General features: G+C 35.2%; 1 protein-coding gene across 2 annotated transcripts in view; it reads left to right on the forward strand.

Annotated features, from left to right (window-relative positions):
• Window positions 1–538: 538 nt before the first annotated feature.
• The window catches only part of LOC107704550 (apoptosis-stimulating of p53 protein 2-like), a 31,282-nt gene continuing 17,383 nt past the window's right edge, over window positions 539–14,437 (forward strand). Inside the window, exons 1-3 of one of the 2 annotated variants that reach the window (XM_016507498.1) lie at window positions 539–1,037; window positions 9,647–9,794; window positions 10,171–10,284. In XM_016507498.1, the coding sequence (XP_016362984.1) occupies window positions 1,029–1,037; window positions 9,647–9,794; window positions 10,171–10,284 (271 nt within the window). In that variant the 5' untranslated portion in view covers window positions 539–1,028. Of the gene's footprint in view, window positions 1,038–1,077; window positions 1,144–9,646; window positions 9,795–10,170; window positions 10,285–14,437 lie in introns of those variants that run through there. The other variant, XM_016507496.1, reaches the window with a different exon arrangement.

Below are 14,437 nucleotides of genomic sequence, written 5' to 3' on the forward strand. Positions count from 1 at the left end.
GTGATTCAATGGCAACATTGTGACAACGCAGTAACAACCTCAACGACACAACGTAGAACCAACAACCCTTTAGCCATGTTGTTATAACGTTGCTAAAAGGTTGGCTACGTTGAGGCAACGTTCTGTTTGTTGGGTACTTGATTGTCAGTGTTCAATACCTGGTCATGTCTAATCTATTATGAGTATTTCTTAACGTTTCGATAGCATTTTATAAGTTTTAGTTAGTTCTAGTTTGTGTAATCGTACAATGAAACTATATGAGGAAAAAAAAAGGAATATTGTACCGACAGCAAAGGTCTTCCATTTATCGCGTTCAATGTTACTAACAGGTCATATTCCTTAATATTCACCTCAAAAGCTTCTAAAGAGTATGAGGTACGTTAAATAAGACGAAGCCATATAAAATCTTCAAACCGTTTCTTAGTTGTACGCGAACGCCTCCTCAGAGATAACGATGATGAAGTGGGCGGGAAGCGCGAGGGTGGCGCGAGGCGGAGTTTGTCACGCACGCGCAGGGGATATTCGGGATCTCGCCCAGCGTCATCTTGGGTTGGGTTGCGTTGCGTTTGTTGATCCAGCGAAAAACCTCGCTCGCACGGATATAATGTAGACCTGCAATCAGTTTAGCGGACAGTAGCTGATACGTTCGCGGACGACCGTTATCTTTATTTCGCTTCTGTTGTACAGCGGCGGCGAATCGCTGCGTAACGTTACACAAATGGTTCGGCGGGATCGGTGGTCTGCGGTTCCCTACGTCTGAGCGATTCGTATAAGTAACTTTACTGTATTTACCGAGTTCATCTCGGGTTCATTCTGCAACAGGTTTCTATAATAAACCAACGCTACAAAGTTGTCGCACAATATCTGAGGGGACTAATCTAAAATAATGATACGTAAAAGAAGAGGATAATACGTGCATAATTTACCTGCATATAAAACAACAATAACAAACACTTCTTGGGAGACCAGGGAAAGGTCTTATATTCTTCAGTATAAGGAGTACCGAATATCTAGAGGTCTTTTTCAATATGATGCCGGTAAGTTCAGTCGAGATTAAGTGTATAATACGCTGCTATACATTAATTTTCACCTCCAAACATCACCAGTGCTTCTTTGTTATTGATGAACTCAACAAATGCATTGGTAAGATGTCACTTCTTGTGTTCATCCAAGCAGCTTTGATTGTATCAGATGGACTAGATATATTTCTAGGAAACAGTGTTACTGTGATAAAGGGGATTCTATAAAATAAATAGGAGGTAGGGGTTGAATTACCTTGTTTTCTTGTTTAGATTTAATATCTTGCTTTCTGATAACAAACACAGAATGATCCAGAACATTGTGTATCTTTTTAATTAATTCCAGTAAATGATTCCTTAGATGTTTTAACAACCTCAGCACAGGTGTTGAAATTGATCAAGAAATGCAAGGAAGGGTGAAATGAAGAACGATTTTATGTGGACACCTAAATTTCAACTAGAACTGAGGTCATTCTGCTGTTCCTTGGGTTAAATAAGGTGCCAGAGAATGTACAAAATGAAATATTACATTGTAAACACAGAACGTAACCAAATATTCAATAATGTGACACAATATCATTTACCTGCGAGACCCTATAAGATGTTATTTGCTACATAGAAAGCTTAGAAATGTTAGCGTAATTTGATGTTAACATAGTATTTGAGATTATACGTATATAGTCTTTAGTGTGCGATATGCCTGCTATCTCTTTGCTGTCACTAATCATATGAGTGAGTCACTCGTGGTGTTGGTGAGTCACACATTCATACACCCCACCATCCACAGTAAAAACATATGATCGTGTCACCTCTGTCCACGTTGATGACAAGAGCCACTTTTCATTGTAGTACATTTCTAATAAACATCCAGTCCTGGGTAAAACTTGTTGATCTGAAGGTTCATTTTCAAGCAAGTCCTTAATCTCCACCGGCTTTGTGACCGGATGTCCACCTTCAATCTGGATGAACCATCAGTAGTATCCATGGATTTATAGCTTTTCTGCGTTAATGTAAATTATAATCCCTCCCTGTGTATAAACTCAAATGAGACATTCTGAGCTTTCATTTTATGGATTTACAAATGTGAAAAATGAAATGAATGGCCTGCAGAGACAACAACTTTAGGCATTTTAATTTCTAGGTATTGTTTCAATGGAAATGCGCTATTTTGAAACCTACAAAATTTAGTATTTTTACTCTTTTAGTGTTTATATATACAGTACAGTAGCACTGGCGTGTGTGTTTGAGGTGAATACAACAGCATTGTATATTTAGCTTGCAAATAAATATTTGTCTTAATGGATCATCATTTCAGTTTGAGTCATGGTCAGTTTAAGATCATAGATAATCTCCAGAAAAGTAAAGCAGCTATTTGAGGGCATACTCTGTTTGACAGAACCACAGTGTTTTTGAGCTTTGTGATGAAGCATATTCTTTCAGCATTGAGAATTGTCTGAATACTGACTGTGTTCTTTGTTCCATAAATCATTTTGTACCTCAGACGCTGAGTTCATTGTTTTTCCTGTGAATTACTAGCTCCCTTAATTCTCAAAGAAACAACAATTGTGTTTGAAAAAAGTAGAAGTGGGATATTCCTCTCAGTGTGACATTTAACAGAACTAACCTGCATTGTCCTTGCTGCAGTTTGAACTAAAACTGCATTCAGAATATCAAGGCATTGTTTAGAGTTCCCCTAGAGGAAGTTGATTTTGGTCGCATAGCTTCCCCCTGTTGAAAGGTATTGTAGGGTCTTCGTGTGGTCATGTATTTTGTGCAATTCCCATAGCGTAAGTACCCAGAGCAGCTATTTTCAAGACTCTAAATTGATTTGACAGGCGAATAGATGACTTTGTCCGGGAGCACTTGTGGAATAAGATTAGTTTGTAGTAATTTAATTCTGTAGCCCACTTCAGTTCAAAGGCTGTGCATTAGGAGTTATAAATATTGCTGATTGTTGTAAGGCCCTTTCAGCCACCTGAGGCCTCAGCGGGAAACAATGACCAGAATTGCGGCCGGTTGCCACGGCAACCGTTGCCAAGATCACATTCCACACCACAACATTGCTGCTATGCAGAGGAGTCTGTGTTTGGAAAACCCGGCTCCCAAGGACCAGCTGGTAATCAGGCACTCGGAATGTTTTAACTTTGACCTTTAAGCTATTTCTAGCTACAATAAGCAGGGTCTGTACTGCTGAACAGAGGACATATGCAGTTGGCTCAACTGTTCTTTATTTTAAATTAAACCATCAACGACCTTGAGTGAGTCGACTCTATATTTTTGAAGCTTCAGCATTTTTATTCAATCAACTTTATTCTCCCGGTAGCTGAAGGGTTTCGGAGGGTCATGGTGTGGGCAGGAGGGTAGTGTATGAACTCGAGGCTAATCCTCACATTAGTCGTGCTTTGTGTCAATCCACTGCAGGGGCCATATGGCTGATTCTGTGCCCGTATATGCGCACACACACTGCGGGCTGACAGCCTGCTGAATCTGTGGGTTCTGTCCTGTGACTTACAAAAGCAACGAGCAGCTACTTCCTAACAACGCATGAGAGCCTAAATAAACCCACATTATAGAGTAAACCGTGCTCCTAAGTGTTGTCCGATCAGAGCATGTATTTACAGATGCTCTTGTAGTGATCAGACTGAATAAATGATGCTCTCAGCATGCGTTGGATTACCTCTTTGTGTAGATATAGGCTAGTAGCTTTTCTTCGACTTTGTGGCTGACTGCTTTCATTCATCCAGTCGAATGTGATTTCTGCCCACCTTTGCACAAGCTCCAATAGTCAAGGCAATGAACCTTTACAGTTAATGAAAACCATGTGGTACGGGCACTAAATATTGTATGTTGCAGAACAGACGATGTCATTGGTTATCCATCTGAGTTGAACAATGCGTCTACTGTTTTCAACATTCGACAACAGGAAAAATAATTAAGAATGCTTCCTATTATGGAAACATTTTGCAAATGCCATGCAATTTATGAGGTTTTGCGGCTTGGTTAGTTTTGAGACTATTTAGGGTTAATGATTGTAGGCGTTAACCTGAATATCATTACGTCAAAGCTGTGCACACTGTTGAAAATGGACTGTTGACAAAGGCATGGTTTAGTCATCAAACATTTTGTTTAATGTTTATTCTTTTGATGCATGAAATGCAAAGTTGCCCGAGGCTACGCCCCTTGACTTTGAATAGCAAGGGAATGGTGTACTTTTTCCTTGTCCACTCAAAATGACCCAATGAACTGAGCCACATACTGAATGCATTCATGTTGGAAATGTGTAGGGAACACATAAAAGTATAAATAAAATCCGATCAGTTAGAGAAATTATGTCATAGTATTAACTGGAGATAAGAAACTCTAGATGCTGAGAAGTTCAGCATGGATGGGTAACAACATATGTTGTGTTTGTCTTCTTAAACTAGCTTAACCAACTACCAGCTTAACCTGTCTTCAGATCAGACATAGACCAACATCAACCAGCATACAATTTCCAAGTGTTTTTATGTCCATACAATGAAAGTCAGTTGGGTCCAGTGTTTTACTTTCATTGTATGGACAAAAACAGTTAAAACACACTTTTAATTATCTTATTTTGTGTGTAAAAAGTGAGGAAATTACTCAAACTTAACTTTAAACTTAACTTAACCTTAAACTCAGAGTTCTCCAGGAAATTCAGTGAGAGTTTAGTGCTCGTCAGCTGATGGTAAATGCCAGTATGTTTGACTATTCAAATCCATTACATCACCTGTGGTTACCTGTGGCAGCATAAACAGTGTCCTGTTGCAAACTAGTGCTTTATTACAGTAATCCTAAAGCTTTGTCCCATGCCATAGGACAGCATTATGTCACTTAAGATTTCTCAGAAATATTACTCTGGGATCAAGTGTGGGATCACCGCCGCGGGCTGGCTTTCGGCACAAGGGCTTTTCTGTGCGCGATCTCTGTAGGATTTAACGCGGCTAAATAATACATGCGGATTCAAAAGCCAGACTTTTAGACACATGCCCTACTTAAAATCATTGATGACGGGAGACCAAAATACATTGTAGCATTGTATCTGAAATTTGGAAAATAGCCGCATCAGCTATTTGGTATGTCTTGGAAATATGACGATGGCAAAAATAAATGTTTAATTTGAACATTTTAGCATTTTTTTTGCAATGGCTTCCAAGACACACTTATATCACCATAGGAAGAATTTACCACCATATGTGTTCAATAAAGAATTAACATCTCCAAAAAGGAAAATACTACATAAGAGGTCTGCGGTTTGTATGTAGACATGAGGAAATATGCTCCATCCATAATTCAATTTAGATCTTTTAAGAGCTCATCTTATAAACCATAACCCAGAGACAAACGAGGTTAGCGTTTAGCTTGATTTTAGACATATAATGTAAGGACATTAGAGGAAGATATACATTAAAGGGAGATTAATGAAATTCCATTTCCAGCGAGGGTCATTCATCTAATTAAGGCTTTCATTGGTCAGCCCAAGAGATTCAGACAGAATGGTCTGAGAGAAATAAAATCATCCATCTAACTTAAACAGAAGGGCTACGGTCTACACTCCTAAGAATAAAGCTTCCAAAAAGGAGTTTTTCACAGCAGTGCCATAGAAGAACCATTTTAGGCTCTTCAAAGAACCTTCCAAAAGAACCATTTTACCTTTGTGAAATGGAAAGTTTCAATGGATGTTAAAGGTTCTTCATGGAACCATGGATTCCAATGAACTCTCTTAAAAATAAAAGTTCTTTATTGGCATTGATGGTTCCATGAAGAACATTTAACAACTGTGGAACCTTTCCATTCCACAAAAGATTCTTTATAGTGGAAAAAAACATTCTTCATATGATTAAAATGTTCATCACGCTAAGAAAAAAAAGAAGAAAAAAATGGTTCTTTTGACAACTGTCTACTGAAAGGTTCTTTGTGGAACCTAAAATGGTTCTTCTGTGGCATTAATGTGAAAATACATTGAAACCTTTAATTTTCAAAGTGAAGAATCTTTATTTTTAAGAGCTTAACAACAATTTCCTTAAATAACCGAAATATTTGGTTGCCAAATTGTTGATTTTCTTGATATAGACAAAATCATGGTCTATTTTAACAATGTCCTTACTACCTTTCTGGACCTTGAACATGTCAGTTTTGTTGCTGTCTATGCAGGCTCAGAAAGCTCTAGGATTTGATCAAAATATCTTAATTTGTGTTCTGAAGATGAACGAAGGTCTTATGGGTTTGTAATGACATTAGAGTGAGTAATTAATCACAGAATTTTTATTTTTGGGTGAACTATCCCTTTAATGTTGACAGTGATTACCCTTTTTAATTTTATTCTATTTGATTAAATTTTGAAGACTTTATTGTCCTTTGCAACCATTGTGGTGGCGATCCGCAGTCTTTAACAGGCCTCATTTTTACTGACCTTTTTGGATCAGCTGGACATTATTTAAAAGACTACTGGATTACAAGCCTAACCACAGTTATTCCTGACTGAATCTTGTCAAACATTTATTCATACTTGCTTGCAGCATGACGGTAGGCACGGATACAAGTGCTTTAGCAGTCATGTGCACATCCAAAGCCAGATTAGACTTGAATGTGTGAAAGTGTGTGCGCACTGAATGAGTGAAAGCCTCTTAAAGCCATTTCGCACAGCTGTGTGTGACGGCACACGAATGTCACGGCGCCGATATTGCACAGATCAGGAAATACTGATAGCCATTTGGACAAGTCTAGCTATTTTAAAAATATCAGTTAGGACTAATGTTAATGACAGCTGTTTGTGGTGGTCTGCAGCAACAACCAAATCGCAATCGAGAAAAGTGTGTTCAGCAAAACGTTTGTGTCGTTATTGTTAACCAAAACTACAAAAATTTTAGTTTCCATTGTTTCTGTTCATTTAAATAAAGCTGGAATAAAATATACATATTATATTAGACAAAAAACTTGGAAATGTAAATGTTAAAAATAATATTAAAATAACATTAGTGCATTGAATTTTTTTTTGTGACTCAAATATTTGAAAGTATTTTATATCAATTTACCTTCTTGAAATCCAGGTACTTTAGTGCAGTGGTTTTTTTAAATATTATTTATGTACCATTATAGTATTTATTCATATTTTGAATTAGCTTTTATTTTATATTTTCAGTATTTATTTTAATTTTAGTTTTATTTTAATTTATTTTTTAGTTATTTTTTAAATATTTTGATTTAGCTTTAATTTATTTGTATTTTAGTTTTAGGAATTTTGGTACGTTTTAGTACTTATTTTATTTCAGTTAGTCAGTTAAGTAAATTTCACATTACAATATTTATTTGAGGTTGCAAAATTTACAAAATTAGGTTTACAAAATTGTATTGATCCTTATATATAGAAAATAAATATCGATAAGTATAAATAAATTAAATAAAAACAACTAATCAGTATTTTTAGTTAAAATTGTTTTATGAATGAAAGAGCCTATAAAGTAATACAACATAAGAAATTGGTTAATGGGAAAACAGTTGAAAAATTAGTGGCCATTACTTATTTGACTGCATAATGTCGCAGTTGACCAATCAGAATTATTTCAGAGAAGCGTGTAATAAAATATGTGCGTTCAGGAATTGTTATGCAGCACTGTTTCCTGTCCCGTCGTGTGACTCAGGTTAAGGTGGAAGAGCTGCTGAGTTTTGCCTCTACCCATCTGGTGTGACAGTAGTACCTTATGGTCGCTTGGCAAAGCATGAAAACACACACACACACACACATAGTAACAGAGAACTGCTGAGTGTTTTTGCCTCTATCAGCAGTGATAACTCTGCTACCGATAGTCTGAAAATAAACACACACTAGCAGAATTGTCCTTCAAAAAATGCTTACTCTTTATCAGTTAAGATGTTGAGTTTATGTTCTCGTTATTTATATTTATTAAAAAATCTTATTCATTTTATCATTAATTTACATTAATGATGTAACCCACATTGACAACAACCTTGTCTTTTTCTTCCAAAACTGCTGTTCACTTCGGAATTACAAATCAATTACCTCCTTGGTTTCTGACTAATAACCCCATGCTTGTGTTTTATTTCTGGATAAGAACCCTCTTGATGTGACAGCCGTCTGTGCTGGCTGCAGTTAAAGTGCCAAGACAGAAATACAGCATCTTTTTTTGCTGTCAACCATTCATCTTGGCATTTTCTCCCACAATCACAGCTGTATTATAAGATTACGTGGGCATCTGGCATAAAGTCACATATCTATAAACAGTCTGGATGATTGAGAGCATTCGTAATGAAGCTGCCTCAATGTATGGAAGCAAGAACCTCTTCAGTTACCATTTTTAGCTGTATAGGGTTTTTGCGTTGTCGGTATGGACCTTGAGGGATAGAAAATCGTTGTTTGTAACATAAGTTCAGTGTTGTTATTGTTAACTAAAAATAACAAAAATATTTTTTGTTAATTGAAATATATCTGAAATAAAAAATAACAAAAGCTTAATTAGAAAATAACAAAACTTAAAATAAAAAATAAAAAATAAAAATGTTGACTTGGCAGCCAACTAAAATAGTATAATTTTAAGTTGGTGTTCTAAAATTCCTAAAATTAAAAATGCTAAATTGAAATAATAAAAAGATCACATAACAAAATTACAAAACCCTAAGCTGAAATAAAATATAAATATTAGATGAAAAACATAAAAAGTATAAACTTGCATTGGCAGCTAACTGAAATAAACTTTGATGTACTAAAATTACTAAAACTAATATGAAAATTAGAAATATGTTGCCTTGACAGCTGAAATAAAAGTTTAGGTTCAAGTACTGAAATTACAAAAACAAAATTAAAATGAATGAAAGCTAAATAAAAATATTTAAACAAATAAAATATAAAACTACATAAAAAATACAAATAAACATAAAATAACTAAAAGAAAAACTAAACTGAAGCTACAAAATTTAAATATTTTGTTAATTTTGTTGTTAACGTAACTGATGATATTCAGAGAGTTAAACGACTTGGCACAAGCTGATTGGTTCATGCTGCATATGCAGCCAATGAGCTTACTGCCTTTCATTTATATGACTGGCTAGCATTCACTAGAGATTCCTGCAGTGCACTTTCAGAGTTTCTCTGAAACCCTCCACCTTCCCCAGCTGCACCTGTATAGCTCTGCTACGGGGTATTTTATATGCTTTTTGTGCAGCAGCGGTATTTGTCTTAAATACTCACAGCACTGTATCGCAATATGCATTGGCAGTAGCAAGTTCCTGTACTTGCTTGCAGCAGCAGCAATAATCTACAACTACAGCAATAACCAACAGCAGCAGCAATTCAGCAGCAGCGTAGCAGATCTATTCCGCCAAGACCAAATACATTAACATTGTCATATCCATCACCATGCTAAAATGTTCCGAGAGTTGTCATGATTGAAATAATATTAAAAATAACACTGCTTTAGATCACAGAATAAAATTTTGGTGTGGTTTCTTTAAAATACAAGTACATAGATGGTTTTCTTAAGAACTAGAGAATAAAAAATTAATTGAGGAACTAACAAATGTTCTTCTCTAGAGTGTTTTTTTCTGTCTGTTGTTATAACGTCCCATGTTGTGTCTTTTTTTTATTGACTCAGATGTTCCTAACGGTGTACCTCAGCAATAGTGACAAGCACTTCACCGAGCTTCCCATCACGCCGGAGACGCTGTGTCGAGATGTGGTGGACATGTGTAAAGAGCCGGGGGAGGTGGACTGCTATCTGGCTGAGATGTGGAGAGGATCTGGTATGTGCTGACTTTTGTGTTTTTTGCCTGTTGAGCAAGTTCATTCCAAAATGTTATTTTTATATGGATCACTTTTTAAGCAACAGTTTGCCCAGCAATTTAAATTCTGTCATTATTTGTCAAGAGCAGCATGAACATTTGTAAAAATATCTCCTTTTGTGTTCTACCAAAGAAATAAAGATGAAGACAAAATTTTCTATTTTAAGTGAACTCTTTCTTTTACAAAGTTGTTAAAGAAATAAAATTCATAGAATTCATCTTTCTGCGCCTGTCCATGCGACTATGGACAGGTGCAGTGCAGTGATGCATCACTCTAGAATGGATCTTTGCCACCTAATTTGCATCCCTTGTTTCCTATTGGTTGTGTCTTTTTTAGAGCGTGTGATTGGTGACAGCGAGCGAATTATCGAAGTACTGCAGCGCTGGGGTCAGCAAAGGGCGGAGGTGCGATTCTTCATGCGCCATGACCGAGCACCTGGCCACGATACAGGTGAGAAAGAGAGTGAGAGAGAAGTCAATAGGACAGTAGTGCTTTCAAAAGTCACAGAATGTGTTTGGGTCATTTTGCAAAACTGGTGGCATTTTTGTCTCTCATATTACTGTGTTAATACACATTTCACCTTTTTCCTTTCATTATGAGGATGCATTCTTGGCCTGTCCCCACCTGTGTATATAATACCTGTGTATTTTTCCTTGCTATGTTAGCAAATGCACATTTTTTTTTATATTTACTTTTTTAGATGGGACAATGTTTTTATTACACATGCTTTATTTGTTTGAGTTTAAGGTTTAAGTTGTGCATCAACCCTGTTACCACTATAATTTTTCTTTTTTTTTTAAGTAATAAACTATTCCATTAAAAAATTATTTTCTCTTTCAAGGATTGAGCTTTACAAGGGACATCTTTAGTTTGTCTAAAGTTTGATTATGTTTGTTAGTCGTAAATTTGTCTTAAAATGTCAACCCTGTTACCATGATTTTGTATTATAAACAACAGATTGAAAAGGATATCGTCCTAGACATTTCAGGATTACATTTTCTTTATAAGAAGCATATTGTAATTTCAGTGCGTCCAATTTTTCTGTATAAATGTCAACAAATTTTGTTATTTTTTAAGTAATGGAATGAACCATTCCATCAATAAAATAAAACCTTTGTTGTAATTGCATTATCTGCTCTATATGGGGCAACTTATAGTCTCCATTTTATCACTTTATCCTAAGTTTAATATTAGTTGGGAACTGTTTTAAAATGTCAACTCTGTTACCATGATTTTGTGTAGTAAATAACCAATAATTGCAAAGGATGTATTCCTAGACATTTCCGGATTAAATTTTTTATGTAAGAAGCATACTGTAGTTTCGCTACGTCAAATTAACCTTTTTAACTGTCAACACTGTTACTATTATATATATATTTTTTTATTTTTTAAAGTAATGAAATTAACCATTATATAAATAAATACATAAATAGTAATGACATCATCCATGTAAGAAGTGAGCTCTACAAGGACAACTTAAAGTCTTCTTTTTATCAATTTATATTCAGTTTATGAATTCAATTGTTAGTTGGGTCTTAAAATGTCAGCCCTGTTACCATGGTTTTGTATAGTAAACAACTAATAATCTAAAAGGATATATTCCTAGACATTTCAGGATTACCTGTCAGCCCTGTTACCAGTATGTATGTATGTGTGTGTATGTGTATATATATATATATATATATATATATATATGTGTATATGTGTGTATATATATATACATATATATATATATATATATATATATATATATATACACATACACACACATACATACATACTGGTAACAGGGCTGACAGGTAATCCTGAAATGTCTAGGAATATATCCTTTTAGATTATTAGTTGTTTACTATACAAAACCATGGTAACAGGGCTGACATTTTAAGACCCAACTAACAATTGAATTCATAAACTGAATATAAATTGATAAAAAGAAGACTTTAAGTTGTCCTTGTAGAGCTCACTTCTTACATGGATGATGTCATTACTATTTATGTATTTATTTATATATATACATATATAGTAGACAAGTAGTAATTGAAAAGAATATATTCCGAGTCATCAAATTCATCTGTAAAACTTTTTTAAAGTAATCCTTCCATAAATAATGGAAACATATAGTTTCACTGTCAAATTAAACTGTCATCCCTGTTACCATCAATCCTGTTACCTTTCTGAAGCCATTATTATATTGCAACATATATTTAAAAATGGTTAGAAAGTTTAAAATCTTTGAAAAAAAGGAATCAATATAGGCACCCAGATTACCTACTTTTAGTTTCTAACTTCTTGTCTGATGCCTGATTTTAAACACTGAAGACAGTAGCACTATGAAAGAGGTAGAGAATGTTTGGTCTTGTTTATTATTTACTCTCTGCTGTATGGTTAGATGGCAATTTTAATATAAACTGGCTCTATAAACTTTTTCCATGCCAAATCACGGACCCGTTCAATTACATTCCTCTCCCCCTCGGCAGTCTGCTGTCAGTGTGGACATGCCGTTGTTGCGGACAGGCGTGAATGTCATTTCCTTTTATGGGAGACTGTGAATAGAGGGGTTGTACATTGGATGTGGTTACGGCGGTGTTGAGGCATGAATTATTTGCTGCTGAACGGCTTGTTTTGTGGGCACTGCCTAAGGGTAGGGGACTTTGGAATAGATCAGAATGGATCTTCATCTTGTGTCCTAAAAGCATGTGCACGCAATGGAAAACTGTATTGCTTGTATAGGGGATGTTTTTTTAGGTATCAACTAAGTTTCGCCTAAAAGAACAAATTAAGACAGTCACGAATGAGACAGTTGTTGACATTTAATTGCATAATTTGGTATCTTGGCAAATCTGAGCCCAGTTTCAGACATTGTTGACATCTGTTCTGAAACACCAGAGGAGACCCGTGTGAGATAACAAGGGTCTTTTTCTCAAAAGAAATTTCTGAGAATTAGATCTGATATCCATTTAATCATAATGCTGTTTAGGAGAAACAATTAAGATAATACTGATATGTATATCTCATATTGCAGAGTGCAGATTGTGAAGGAACACCTGTGTGAGAGTAATGAACAGGTGTAGTCCAAACACGGCTACTCATTGTGTGTGTGTGAGAGAGAGAGAGCCCTCACTTTCCATCTGAACGTATCCAAGAATTCAGTCACTAACACATATGCCCACACACTCGTACACACACACACACACATTCAATACATACAACTTTTCTCTAATTCTTGTTGTAAGGGAAACAGGTCAATTTAGCTCAAAGGGAATCATTTAAGATTTTAAAGGGAATTTGGACAGAATCACTGTTTTACGGCTGATCACTGAGACGGCCAGCGATTCATTGAACGAGCCGTATAACATCAACTCTGCAATGGATATTAATATCCAAAATATAGTGAAAACACTATTAATTAGCACAGTAACAAGATCGGCAGTTTAAGACATTAACTTGTGAGCACAAAACACAAGATACTTCTCTTTTCAATATAAATGAGGCTTTATTGGATAAATCTAAGACATATAAACTAATCTAACACATAAACACACGCATTCACACAAGTTGCTGTTTTGAAGTTGGAATTAAGGACTATTTACGTTTATTCCATTGTCGTGCGCTATTGCTACAACCACGTTCCGTAACAATTCTATTCTATTGTAATGTTTTTTTACAATTAAATATATATATATATATATATATATATATATATATATTATATATATATAATTTTAGATTGTAATGTTCTGCTATCTGTTCTGCAAACTATAAAAGATACAGCTGTTATAAAACCAGAGAGAAAGGCTGCATGGCTAGAAACTGTAAAAAAAAAAAAAAAAACTCAAATAATAGTATGTGAGACAGTGGTAATGTCATGATGTTCCTATTGGTCAGTGGAGGAGCTTAAATTAGCCTGACAGTTAGCCTGCTTTAGACCAGGTTAGTTTCCCAGCCTAAGTTGCCGCAGTGAATAAGCTTGATCTAGGCCTATGTTAAATTTGCTTTATGGAACCAAATAATTTGACAATGAGTCAGACTAACTGAAATAAACCTGGCTTATTTGGTAAACTTGTTTTATGAAACAGGCCTCGAGGCATTAAATGTGATCATATTTTCTCCATTACATCGTATTGCATCGAATCGCATTTTTTTCAACCATGTTTTGACCAAATCTTAGATTGTCTGATTGGGTCTGATACCCTACATTGTTAATTTTTGCCACTCCTACATAATCAAACCCCTAGCACATAATTCATGTGACAAAAGCGGCCCTGGAGATTATTAAATGTAACCATTTATTCGTTATTTTTGCGTAAGTAATTACTGTTTTTTTTTTTTCTTTGGTTATTATATGTTATATTATATTATATTATATTATATTATATATGTAAAACCTCAAACAACTTAATTGAATTAACTGCAATTTAGATGTCCTACAAGACATCTAAATTCTCTAATTGCACCGCGAGGATCGAGGAGTGAGGAGGCTTCCTGAGGATCTATGAGCGAGGATACACAGGTGTATCCTTTGCGGAAGTGTTTTTCATCGAAAAACCTGACGCACGTATACATTCTCCTCCCCCTTCACATCTGTTGTAATAATTTGTATTTA

The sequence above is a fragment of the Sinocyclocheilus anshuiensis genome, unplaced genomic scaffold (assembly GCF_001515605.1).
Source record: "Sinocyclocheilus anshuiensis isolate Anshui unplaced genomic scaffold, SAMN03320099.WGS_v1.1 scaffold2038, whole genome shotgun sequence".
Taxonomy (NCBI): domain Eukaryota; kingdom Metazoa; phylum Chordata; class Actinopteri; order Cypriniformes; family Cyprinidae; genus Sinocyclocheilus; species Sinocyclocheilus anshuiensis.